The sequence below is a fragment of the Rana temporaria genome, chromosome 5, assembly GCF_905171775.1.
Source record: "Rana temporaria chromosome 5, aRanTem1.1, whole genome shotgun sequence".
Taxonomy (NCBI): Eukaryota; Metazoa; Chordata; class Amphibia; order Anura; family Ranidae; genus Rana; species Rana temporaria.
In genome coordinates this window covers 370,826,769-370,840,345 of record NC_053493.1, presented here as the reverse complement: position 1 = coordinate 370,840,345, position 13,577 = coordinate 370,826,769, and the positions used below count along the sequence as shown (strand labels likewise).

The 13,577-nt window shown below is 43.0% G+C and overlaps 1 protein-coding gene across 8 annotated transcripts in view; it reads right to left on the bottom strand.

The window, feature by feature from the left end:
• Nucleotides 1-13,577, bottom strand: part of RIMS2 (regulating synaptic membrane exocytosis 2) — an 830,084-nt gene that overhangs the window by 458,511 nt on the left and 357,996 nt on the right. For all 8 annotated transcript variants that reach the window (XM_040354833.1, XM_040354825.1, XM_040354826.1 and 5 more), the window contains one exon: nt 6,575-7,488. In XM_040354833.1, coding sequence (XP_040210767.1) covers nt 6,575-7,488 — 914 coding nt within the window. The remainder of the gene's footprint in view (nt 1-6,574; nt 7,489-13,577) is intronic.

Below are 13,577 nucleotides of genomic sequence, written 5' to 3'. Positions count from 1 at the left end.
GAAGAAAACTAACAGCAGGGTGCTGAGGCCAGTATCAAATAAAAAAAAAACACTTTATTAAAATAGGCAGCACACTTACATTGAAATTAGCATGAAACAGTATGGATAGCAGTGGCGGTGCGTCCATAGAGGGCGCAGGAGCGCCGCCCCCTCTCGCTCCCGCACCGCCACTGAATACAATACACAGATTCATGCATTGCATGAATTTGTGTATTGTTGCTGCCGCCCACTATTCAGATGGCCAGCCCCCTGGTGAGCGCCGGCCATCTGAATAACAGCAGCTGGTTGGCTTTGGAAGTGCCCATCAGAGACAGCGGCTCAACGCCACTGCAAACAGCGGTAGCAATTCCTCCATCTCATTTGTTAGCATAGATGGAGGAATGGACTAAATTCTCTGTCTACAAAAATAACATTTGATAATAAAATATTATAAACAACAAGGAGGTATGCAATAAAAATCCAGCAACTACAATTTAACATGGATAAAAAATAATAATATTTCCACAATGAATTTCTATACAGAGTGTATGAAAAAAACAAAAGTAACACAATAATCTGCTTCATTACCTCCACTATGTTAGGGCAGCTTATCTATAAGGCAGTGCAAAGAGCCATGGTGGTGTGCAAAGTGCAGTAAACTATAAAATAATCGCATTTAATCTCTACAAGCAGGCAATGGAGAAAACATAAATAACAAAAGCGGATCTGTGATTTGATTCTGTGGCTTGTCGGAGATCATTGTTCTTTGAAGTACTTCTTTGGCTAGAAAGAAAACTCAGTGATGACCAATAAAACTGTAGAAGAATTAAGAGTCCTACACATGTTTAACTTTTCACAATGCACCTTGCTATATTTCATGGCAGATACTAAAACATACTTATGGCTTTATTTAAAGGGAGCAAATTCTTAAGTGCAGAGACACTGAAAAACTTAAGTTGCAACCAATCAAAATTCATGTTGTCCAGATCTGATGTTAGTAGAATGAATCTTGATTGGTTGCAAAGGAATATTCAACTTAAAGTGTTACTAAACCCAGGACCCTGCATTCACTATATCTGGTCTCTTACAGTACACAGAACATGGAAATGCAACAATTTTAGTAAATATAAACTGCTAAATACATTTTCTCATCAGCAGTATATAGCAGTCTTATGGCTTCTATCAGTGTCTGGTTAAAGCTTTTAGGAGGAGTTTTCATTCTCCTCTGACTGCCCTATGAGGCTGCCTGACCCCTGACCCTCGGTCGGTACGGTGCTGATTGGCCCTGTGCTGATCACAAGTTCCCTCCCAATTATTATTTTTTTTAACTCTCTAGCCTTACACACCAAACTGAGCATGTGCACAGTCCCACCTAGGTCTCTATGCTGTCAAATGTTGGGAGTGAAATAAATGCACCAATTATAAGAAAATAAACAATAATTTGATTAAAGCGGAGGTTCACCCTAAAAACAATTTTCTAACATTACATTGTGCTCACTCTCGACATTGACATTACGCTGATGTTTTTTTGTTTTTTTGCCGTACATACCGTTGTATCGCTATTTTCCCCGCCGGTTTCCGGGTAGTGGCTCCCGCGGGAGTGGGCGTTCCTATGCACAGGCTAAGTGATTGACGTGATGACAAAAGCTTCCCAACGGCGCATAAGGCACGTCACGAGTTGCCGAAAGAAGCCGAACGTCTGTGCGCAGACGTCGTATAGCGCCGACTCGCAGTTCGGCTTCTTTCGGCAACTCGTGACGCGCATTATGCGCCGTGGGAAAGCTTTTGTCATCACGTCAATCACTTAGCCTGTGCATAGGAACGCCCACTCCCGAGAGAGCCACTACCCGGAAACCGGCGGGGAAAATAGCGATACAACGGTATGTACGGCAAAAAAAAAACATCAGCGTAATGTCAATGTCGAGAGTGAGCACAATGTAATGTTAGAAAATTGTTTTTAGGGTGAACCTCCGCTTTAATAAAATGATTGTTTATTTTCTTATAATTTGTGCCTAAAAAGTAATATTTTTTCACTCCCAACATTTGACAAATTGGCGTTAGGAAGTGGCACTGCACTACCATAAGCTTCCACAGTTCCATCCTGTGCTGATACTTTGAAAACTTTTAGATTCATAGGTCTCTATGCTATCAGGAGGAGATGGATTGGGGACAGTAACAGAAGGGGGGGATCAGAGAAGACAGGATCAAAACAGGCTTTTTACACAATGCAGAGGATTAACCCCTTAGGCTCCACAGTGAGTATAACAAGCATGCTTTTATTGTATATACAGACTGATTTTACTGTTGTGGGTTTAGTAACACTTTAAGAACAGCACTTAAATAAGGCCAATGGGATGTCAGTATGATAGTATTCTAAATATACAACTAAATATCGTCACAATGTTCAAAGGTGCTCTGATTGGGAAAAAGTCCTACAGTTTCAAGTAGTATTGAAATCTTTGGATACCGGCACATCAGACACATGCAGCTTTCAGTATTGCTGTGACAAAAAAGCGTATCGCCAGACGTTTTTTTGTTTTTGTTTCGTTTTTTAAGTTTTTAGAACTTCTGTAGTCTGTGCCCCTGCTAGGGTAGCCCACCCTCTGTATTTCTCCTGGGGACCAAATGATAGGAAATTCAACATTTTACAGCTGTTATCAAGATAGACAGCAAAGGGGAAATCCTCCAACGGGGACACCATTAGACATGACAGCTGTCAGTTTGAGGAGCTTTCCTCTCATTGTTTCTCCAGGACAGTTCAAAAAATACATAATGAGGGATTTAATCATTTCATATGTATTCAAAACTAAAATAAAAGAAATAGTTTTGACTACAGATAGGTACACTTCAATCTTAAAATGCAAAAATTAAAGGGTTTGTAAAGTTTTTTTTTTTTTTTTTCTAAATAGGTTCCTTTAACCACTTCAGCCCCGGACCATATTGCTGGTCAAAGACCAGGCCACTTTTTGTGATTCAGCACTGCGTCGCTTTAACTGACAATTGCGCGGTCGTACGACGTGGCTCCCAAACAAAATCGGTGTCCTTTTTTCCCCACAAATAGAGCATTCTTTTGGTGGTATTTGATCACTTCTGCGGTTTTTGCGCTATAAACAAAAATAGAGTGACAATTTTGAAAAAAAATGAATATTTTTAACTTTTTGCTATAATAAATATCCTCCAAAAATATATATAAAAAAAATTTTTTCCTCAGTTTAGGCCGATACGTATTCTTCTACATATCTTTCGTAAAAAAAAAAAATGCAATAAGCGTTTATTGATTGGTTTGTGCAAAAGTTATAGCGTTTACAAAATAGGCGATAGTTTTATGGCATTTTTATTAATATTTTTTTTTACTAGTAATGGTGGCGATCAGCGATTTTTATCGGTACTGCGACATTATGGCGGACACTTCGGACACTTTTGACACATTTTTGGGACCATTGACATTTTTATAGCGATCAGTGCTATAAAAATGCATTGATTACTATAAAAATGCCACTAGCAGGGAAGGGGTTAACACTAGGGGACGGGGAAGGGGTTAAAGTGGTTGTAAACACCACTTTTTGACTTTTACCTACAGGTAAGCCTATAATAAGGCTTACCTGTAGGTATAAAAAATATCTCCTAAACCTGTACGGTTTAGGAGATATTCCCCTCGCAATACGCCGCTGATTGCAGCGGCGCATGCGCAGGGGGGATCCTCGGCTGAAGGGCCGGCCGCATGCGCGGGAGTGACGTCAAATTGTATATGCGGGTTTACAACGGCTTTAAGTATGTTCCCTGGGTGTGTTCTAACTGTAGGGGGGGTGGACTCACTAGGGGAAATGACTGATCGCTGTTCATATATTGTATGAACAGAAGATCATCATTTCTCCCCCTGACAGGACCGGGAGCTGTGTGTTTACACACACAGATCCCGGTTCTCACTCTGTAACGAGCGATCGCGGGTGCCCGGCGGTGATCGCGACCGCCGGGCATGCGCGTCGGCATCAGGGGCGAGCGCACCCCTATTGGCTGCTCGGCGAGATGATGTATAGCTACGTGATCTCGCCCAGCAGAGCCGACCTGCCGCCGTATAACTGCGACGGCTGGTTGGCAAGCAGTTAAGCTAATGCATTGTTGGTTCACTTACCTTTTCCTTCAATTTCCCTTCTAAATATATTTTTTCTTTGTTTTCTTTATCTGAATTTCTTACTTCCTGTTCCTCCTCAGTAAGCTTGCCCCAGCATCCATTGGGGGTTAGTCAGACAGAACAGCTTACTGAGGAGGAACAGGAAGTGAGAAATTCAGACAAAGAAAACAAAGAAAAAAACATTTAGAAGGGAAATCGAAGGAAAAGGTAAGTGAACCAACAATGCACTAGCTTAAAGGAACCTATTTAGAAAATAAAAAAACAAACCTTAACAACCCCTTTAACTTGTAAGAGAAAACTAGTAGTCCCCTTTTTTTTTTTTTGGCCCTGGGTATGGACCATTTTTTTTTTTTATCTTATAAACAAGTATGGACTGGAAAACAATACTGTGCTTACCTTTGAACTAACAATAGAGAGCAATGGCTGAATGGCCAAAAGTTTTAGGTATGCAACTACGGGGTGATGACCATCTCAGGTCTACGAGCCCCTTATTAAAGCTATTTAAAGCAAATCCATGGATTTTTATCCAAGGGCGTTGGCCGTGAACTTGTTCTGCATACAGACGGCAGAACATTTTCAGCCAACATTCACAAAACAACGTGGTTTTTCTGCTCTTAACCACTTAAGGACCGCCTAACGCCAATATACGTCGGCAGAATGGCACCGCTGGGAACAATCACGTACCTGTACGTGATTGTATAAAGCCGAAGCTCCGTGACCTCGGCCGCGGGACTCGCGGACCCGATCGCCGATAGAGTCCCGCGATAGGCCCCCGGAGCTAAAGAACGGGGAGAGCCGTGTGTAAACACGCCTTCCCCGTTCTTCACTGTGGCGCTGTCATCGATTGTGCTTTCCCTAATATAGGGACGCACAATCAATGACGTCAGACCTACAGCCACACCCCCCTACAGTTGTAAACACACATGAGGTCACACTTAACCCCTTCAGCGCCCCCTTGTGGTTAACTCCCAAACTGCAAATGTCATTTTCATAGTAAACAATGCATTTTAAATGCATTTTTTGCTGTGAAAAGGACAATGGTCCCAAAAATGTGTCAAAATTGTCCGAAGTGTCCGCCATAATGTCGCAGTCACGAAAAAAATCACTGATCGCCGCCATTAGTAGTAAAAAAAAAAAAAAATGCAATAAAACTATCCCCTATTTTGTAAACGCTATAAATTTTGCGCAAACCAATCGATAAACGCTTATTGTGATTTTATTTACCAAAAATAGGTAGAAGAATACGTATCGGCCTAAACTGAGGAAAAAAAATGTTTTTTTTTTTATGTTTTTGGGGGATATTTATTATAGCAAAAAGTAAAAAATATTGCATTTTTTTCAAAATTGTCGCTTTATTTTTGTTTATAGTGCAAAAAATAAAAACCGCAGAGGTGATCAAATACCACCAAAAGAAAGCAATATTTGTGGGAAAAAAAGGACGCCAATTTTGTTTGGGAGCCACGTTGCACGACCACGCAATTGTCAGTTAAAGTGACGCAGTGCCGAATCGCAAAAAGGGGCCTGGTCTTTTACCTGCATTTTGGTCCGGGTCTTAAGTGGTTAAGCGTCACCCTTTGGGCAACTTCTGCTAATGTTGTCTTATGGTTAGCATTGGTTCTGAGCATGCGTGTTTGTACTTTGGATTTTAGTCCGACGGATTTGTGTACACACGGTCAGAAAATCCAACGGAACACATTTGTTGTCTGACAATTTGAGAGCATGACCATCCAACATTTGTTGTCGGAAATTCCAACAAAAATTGTCCGATGGAGCGTACAGACGGTCAGATTATCCGACAAAACACGTCTATCACACAATTGTTGTCGGAATATCCGATTGTGTGTACGGGCCTTTAGAATTTTAGACTTTACCTATGATAATTTCAGAGAGCCCAACCACACCGATCTGCAGCTTTGAAATCATGCTGAAGTAGCGCAATTTGGAAGCCGCACTGGCGCGAACCAAGGCTAAGAAGGAGTAGACAAATTAGGCATGGGCTGTGAATTTGAAGCTTCAAGTGTACTTTCAGGTTAAGGGATATCCAGATCCTCCTGAATATGTATTAGTTCAGTTTTACTGTCCACAAAGAATTATACATTGAATGAGCCTTTGTAATCAAGATTTATGACTTTATGGATTTCCTGTGTATACTGTGACTTAGCACTTATATATTCAGGAAAATCAGCCAATCATATTCAACCTACAAAGTATCATAGCTGCACAATTCATCAAACTGCAGCTGAAACCAATCTTTCCATCTCTGATACGATAATAAGACCAACAAAAATCAAATACCAAATAACTGTTAAAACTGAGATACAACTCCAATTGTAACATTTCAAAAACATTTGGGCACAAGTTATTCTCAGAACAGACAGAAGAACACAGAGAGAATGCGGCAAGATTGATGAAATCATGTATGTAGGTAAAATTCCGGGATATGGAACCAGCGGAGAGTCTTACCTTTCTCACTCACACTTTCACTTTCAATCTCAACATCGTCACAACTCGTGTACTCCGGCGTTGAAGCCAGCTCTTCTTCCGAGCTGCTCAACGAGATCTGGCGTGTTTTACCTCCCTTTTTCGTTTTATGAGGCTTGGGCGGTGGTGGCCTGACAGATTCAGACTGGTCTGAACTAAGCGAGTCGTTCCTAAGCATGGTTTCCATTTTTTCTCTTTTGGTTTTCCTCACGGCAGAACTTGGATCCAAGTGTTGCTGCTTCCGTAAAGAATCACTACGCCTCAACTCTGGCCTATCGTTAGGAATAGGGCTCCGCCTAGGAGTTGGGGGACTATGATTTGAGTTCCTTTGTCGACCAGGACTTGGCCCCTGCACATCTCTAGTTCTTTCTATAGAATAAGAGCGCTGACTCTCCATGGCCGCCCTACGTTCAGATGCAGACCTTTGCCGTGACGGTCTGTCTAGCCTCAGCATTGACATCCGAGACTCTTCTAACTCTGTGTGAGCTAGAGAAACGTCACTATGTCTCCTTTCATGTCGCGCTCGTGAAACCTCTGCATGGATGCGCATCTGTTCTTCATAAGGTTGAGGTTTTACCGGATATCGAGCCAAATTAGGGTCACTCCTATACCTCGCTTGATACTCCTCTTCCCGCCTTTGTCTCTCATATTCATCCCTGTCCTGAATGTCCTCCTCATCTACCGAATACTCATTAGAATGCCTCCGACTTCTCCGGTAATCATCGTGCTCAGGTTCATCATACATCTGAGGCCCCCGCGGCGATCGCCGGTCAGAAAAATCTGATGGTGATCTAGGCATTGCGCTGTCTGATGTAACATACTGTGAATGTTCCCCTATATCGTCCCGAGAGTCGTATCTTCGATTCTGGTCTCTGGATATGGATGGACTTCTTTTCCTGTAACATGAAACACAACTGCAGTTACTCTTTGCAGACAATGTGGTCTTTAAACATGCATTATTACACATATTAAAGCGGAAGTAAACCCACTGATTTTAATAGTTTCCAAAGACAGTTACATTCCCGGCAAGCCAGAAATGCTAACTGTCTCATTGGCTGTGCTCTCAACCAAACTGTCACACCATCCAATGGCTGGTGTCATAACTGATCACATGTGCAGCATCATGGCAGTTGAAGATTAAACAGAGGCCAAGATGGCAGCTTCCTTGGCTGAAAATGATAGGCGGGTTTACTTCCACTTTACGGACAATTAAAGACAATTTAGAGGTTACAGTCCAGTTTTTTTTTGGTTTGATTTAATAAATATCTAATGCCAACAACAAAAATGTAACAGCTTACTTGTCTTTTGGTGTAGTGGCTGCATTGTTTGTTTTTTTTACAATTATTTTTACGTCACATTATTCACACATTTATTTACACGTCTGTGAGTAAATTTTATGACAATTTTATGACAATTTCTTAATAAATGACTAGTGTGGGATAATGCCCTAAGCTGGTGCGCCCTTTTGTGTTTGTTTCTTGTAGTTGATCATTACCATCAACACTTTTTCTGTTCTAGGGTGACAAAGCTTCCACAGCATAGGTGTGGGATGTTCAGTAGTCCACAGAAGAGAATACAGCAGGGCTAATAACATAGCTTTTTCAGATTTTGGAGCAGCAGAGGCAGAGTGCATAAGAAGTCAAAGCCCACTCGATTTCTGGCAGGGACAACAGGTATATGTTTGCACGTATCAAACAGCCTTATACGAAAATGCTTTCAATTGGTTAACAGCACAAAATGGAGGAAATATAACAAGTTAGGGTTTACACCTTAAAGTGGATGTAAACCCCCCATACACCCAGTGAAGTGAAAAGCCTCAGATGATACAGAGATGAACCAAATCTCCCTACGTAACTATTACATGTATATCTGCTGTCTTCACATTTATATACTGTTTAGAAAGTTCAGAACGTGTTAGGAAATTTTTGTCTTCCTGTTTAACACAGAGTGTGATGTCTGGGTATACAGCCAAGATAGATAAAATTGCTGATTGGAGGGAAGGAACACACACCACCCTCATCATAGACATAGACTCTCAGAGGTGTTTTGTAACAGGACCAGCTCCCCGCTAATCTATTTTAGCAACCTCCCCTGACAGAAATTTCAGGCTGCTTTTATATGATGTATCTGAGAATTTGTCAGGAGTTATCAGGCTGATAACAGAGGAACGGGTCAGAAGAGAGCTACGGGATTTAGCTCTTTGAAGAGAAATAATAAAATACTGCAGATATATGTGCCCAGCTCAAATTTCATGAATTGGGTTACATCCACTTTAAGCTAAACACCTCAAGGCATCCCTCAAATGACCTCAAATACACCACCAGGCTAAAGCTGGAGTTACCAGATTATCATCCAGGGTACGGCCTCCACGTCTAAAGGACAAGAATGCTCCCTGGTGCACCAGTAACAACAGTTTCATACCAGACTGGGTTAACATCTGCCCCGTCTCTGGTTTTCATTAAATTTCTAATCTCTATCTATGTATCACATTTTAAATCAACCAACCACCCATAACATGGAATAAGTACACAAAAGGCAACATTTTAGGCATTATTTTCTGCTATCAGTCTACATTGAAACAATCATCTTTATTGCAGATTTCTGTACTCTGACTGGTGAGGCTCAGATTCCAGCTTATTGAGTGAAATGTGTTGTAGCTCTCTGTAATCTATCACCAAGCCTCAGGATTAGAGGGAAGTGCAATAATGCCTCGCCGAAGAAGTTTTATCATTTGTCAAGTTGGTAGTGGAATGGAACACAGCTCCTAAGACAAACTCCATCTCCTTTATCATTAGTTGAGAGCAATAATATCTACGGATATTACAAGTACGTTATAGTTCAGCTGCGTACTGACTGATATCGGGGATGTGGTTCTAATGTTCAAGAGTAACTGTGTTGTAAGAACAGATGTCGATGTACAGCAATCCTTAAAGAGGAGTTCCACCCAAAATTGCAACTTCCGCTTAACCCACTCCTCGCCCCCTTACATGCCACACTTGGCATGTCATTTTTTTGGGGGGTTAGTAGGGGCTTCAGGAGGAGTGGGACTTCCTGTCCCACTTCCTCCTTCCGCCGAGGGGCATCGTAGGCGAATAGCTTAATCGCCTACAGGGAGGGGCTGCAGTAGGCGATCGCCTGGGACACATGACAGGTCCCATGCGATCGCATGTCCAATGAGAGAGCGCAGCGCCACTCGTGCATGCGCAGTCGGTGCCCGGCCGTGAAGCCGAAAGCTGTCACGGCTGGGTGCCCACACTTAGGATGAAGACGCCGGCCGGGGAGGGGGGGAGAGGAGCGAAGCCCCGGTCGGCGCGTCGCTGGAACGTGGAGCAGGTGAGTGTGTGTTTATTAAAAGCCAGCAGCTACACTTTTTGTAGCTGCTGACTTTTAATAAACACAAAAAATGCCTGGAACACCCCTTTAAAGTCTAAGGGCCAGATTCTCGTAGATTGGCGTATTGTTGTGCGGGCGGAACATATCCTATTTACGTTACGCCTCCGCAACTTAGACGGGCAAGTGCTGTATTCTCAAAGCACTTGCTCAGTAAGTTGCGGCGGCGTAGCGTAAGTAGGCCGGCTTAAGCCCGCCTAATTCAAATTTGGAACAGGGGGGCGTGTTTTATGTAAATAACTTGTGACCCGACGTTATTGACGTTTTCCACGAACAGCGCATGCGCCGTCCGTGGAATATCCCAGTGTGCATTGCTCCAAAGTACGCCGCAAGGACGTATTGGTTTCGACGTGAACGTAAATGACGTCCAGCCCCATTCACAGACGCAAAACGCAAACGACGTAAAATCTTCAAAATTCGTTGCAGGAACGTCCATACTTAACATTGGTACGCCGCATGTACGCCACCATATAGCAGGGGTAACTTTACGTCGGGAAAAGCCTAACGTAAACGGCGTATCTGTACTGCGTCGGCCGGGCGTACGTTCGTGAATTTGCGTATCTAGCTCATTTACATATTTCTAGGTGTAAATCAGCGTACACGCCCCTAGCGGCCAGCGTAAATATGCAGTTAAGATCCGACTTACGCCGGTCGGATCTAATAGAAATCTATGCGTAACTGATTTTCTAAGAATCAGGCGCATAGATACGACCGGCCAGACTCAGAGATACGACGGCGTATCTGGAGATATGCCGTCGTATCTCTTTTGAGAATCTGGCCCTAAGTTTATGTAAATTGTATTTTTAAAGAAAAAACAGCACAAGGGATGTTACTGACATTCAATGAGTAGTGTCTTGGGTGCTAGTGGCTGCTTTAGCCAGCCATAGACAATGCGATTTTCTTTCCTGCAACCACGGGCACAATCAGTGCTGATGAGGGAATCCCTCCAGTGGAGCTATAGTGTTCTCCCAGCGCGGGGGGTGGAACACAGTGATTTTTGCGAGGGGCTATAACCACAGGTAATCATTGCATGAAATCTCCGACATGCTGGTTGTACCCAAGTTGTACAACAATCAAAATTGGGTACAATCAGCGTTCCCATAGATGCAGGGCCGATCCGCCCTATAGGCTCACTATGCAAGCCGCTTAGGGCCCCGCAAAGCTGCGGAGGGCCCCCCAAATTACTAGAGGCCCTGCCTGGGGAGAAGTCGCTGGCTGCATGGGAGAAGAGGTAAGAAGTCAGCACCCCCCGCTTCTCACTTAAATGTAAGATGTCATTTCCGACAGCAGAACACCCCCTCCGCTTCTCAACTTTAATGTGACCTGTCATTTTGCTTAGGGCCCCAGGGAGGTCAGGATCGGCACTGCATAGATGGTTAAAATCTCGGACGTTCGTTGCTGAACCAGCCGAGATTCGAACCATCTATGGGCAGCTTTAGTTAAAGTCTCTAGTCCTCTGCTCCCCCAACCTTTCCTATACACCTGCAGTGGTAATCTTCCATTGCCCAGTATTAATTTTGTTCACAAAATTATAATTGTTTTAGTCAACTAAAATTTGGCTAAAACCTAAACAATTCAGATGAGTAACATACGACTAAGAAAAAAATGGCTAAAACGAAATCGAAGTTTGACATCAAAATTAACACTGGTTATACAGTATATCACAACGGCTAAATCTGTGTCTGTAGTGAATGTTCAAACATTATTACTATAAATAATAACATGTTATTAGATTTTTACTCCAGGAGTATATATTAAGTTTGGAAAATCTATAGAAAAGCTTAAATAATGCATTTCAATCTAACTAAACCCATTAGATTTTAGTTGACTAAGGCTGGGTTCACACTGATGCGAATTGGATGCATCCAATTCGCATTGACAGGTGAGTGTGACCAGCTTTCAAAAAAGCCGGTTCACATAGCTCTGGGGCAGCTGCGGTCTGCGCTAGAAAAGGGTCCTGTGCTTCTTCTGGTCCATTTCAGGTGCAAATTCAGCCAAAAATTTGGACCAGAAATGGAGAAGAGGGACGCACCAGACTTCCTGCTGTGAGCCGCGACCGCAGCTAGTGTGATCCCAGCTTAAGGCCCCTTTGACATTTATTAAATATTACATTTTGATAAATTTTCATAAAATCATCTGTGTTTAGCGTGCTTGCCTTTTTACAGCATTTGACACTTCTCACTTTAAAATCCCTTAATTTGGGAGAGTGGTTATCTCTCCCAAATTGTTTCTTTTTTATTTTTATTTGTTTTAAAGATTGTGGGGCAGATTTATCAAGGGGATACGACGGCGGATCTCCTGATCCGCCGTCGTATCTCTGAGATCCGACGGTCGGATCTATGCGACTGATTCATAAGAATCAGTTCCGCATAGATCTCCCTTAGATCCGACTGGTGTAAGTGCCTTACACCAGTCGGATCTTAGGCTGCAATCTACCGCCGGCCGCTAGGTGTCATCGCAGTTTTTTACGCGTCGGATATGCAAATGAGGAGAACCGCCAAACGCCCGCCTGTCGTTTTTTTTTTTACGTCGTTTGTGTTCGGCTTTTTCCGGCGGATAGTTACCCCTGCTATATGAGGGGTAGCTAATGTTAAGTATGGCCGTCGTTCCCGCGCCGAGATTCAAATTTTTACGTCGTTTGCGTAAGTCGATCGGGAATACAGATGGCCGGAGTTTACGTAGCCGCCGAAAACATTGACGTCCTAGCGACGTCATTTGGAGCATGCGCACTGGCAAATTTCGCCGGCGACGCATGCGGAGAATAAATCGGCGCGGGAACGCGCCTGATTTAAATTGTACACTCCCCCTAGCCGCGGAATTTGAATTCCGCCGGGGGAGTTAGGATCCGACGGTGCAATTTTTGAGGTAAGTGCTTGGTGAATCATGCACTTGCCTCGCAAAATTGGACCGGCGGATCGAAAATCAGATAGATTACGCGGATCTAAAGATCCGCTAATCTATCTGAATCTGCCCCACTATGACTTAAACATTGCGGCGGCACGACTTCGGGGGCGACTCTGCAAGTCGTCCTGAAGACGACTTCAGAGGCGATTAGCAAAATGACTTCTGTATAGAAGTCAATGCAAATCGCCCCAAGCCGCCCCCGAAGTCGTACAAGAACCTTTTTCTAAATCAGAGTAACTTGCGTCGCTCCTATTAGAACGGTTCTATTACATAGAATGGGACGCGACTCGTCGGGCGGCTGAGTCACCTGACGAGTCGCCCCAGTGTGAACCGGCTCTAAGAGTAAAACATTTCAAATGAAAAATGTTCAAATAATAATAAAAAGCCTTTTTCCACCACAGAATCAGACCTATACTATAAACTGCACAGATTTGTGATGGCCAGTTATATGATCCTAAGATTAGTCTTAATCCCTCAGTATACATGATGAAAACTATTTTTAGTTTCACATGTTATAAGAATATCTATATAAACCCAATTTTTGAGTGCAGCACCAATGTGCTTTACATGCGGGGTCCCACTTAAAATAAAGAGGACCTATACCTTTGAAAATTGCTGTTTTTGCAGGAAATGAGAAGACAAATACTTCCCTTAGTCCTATAGTCCTTCTTGTGGCCAGGACAAAAAACAA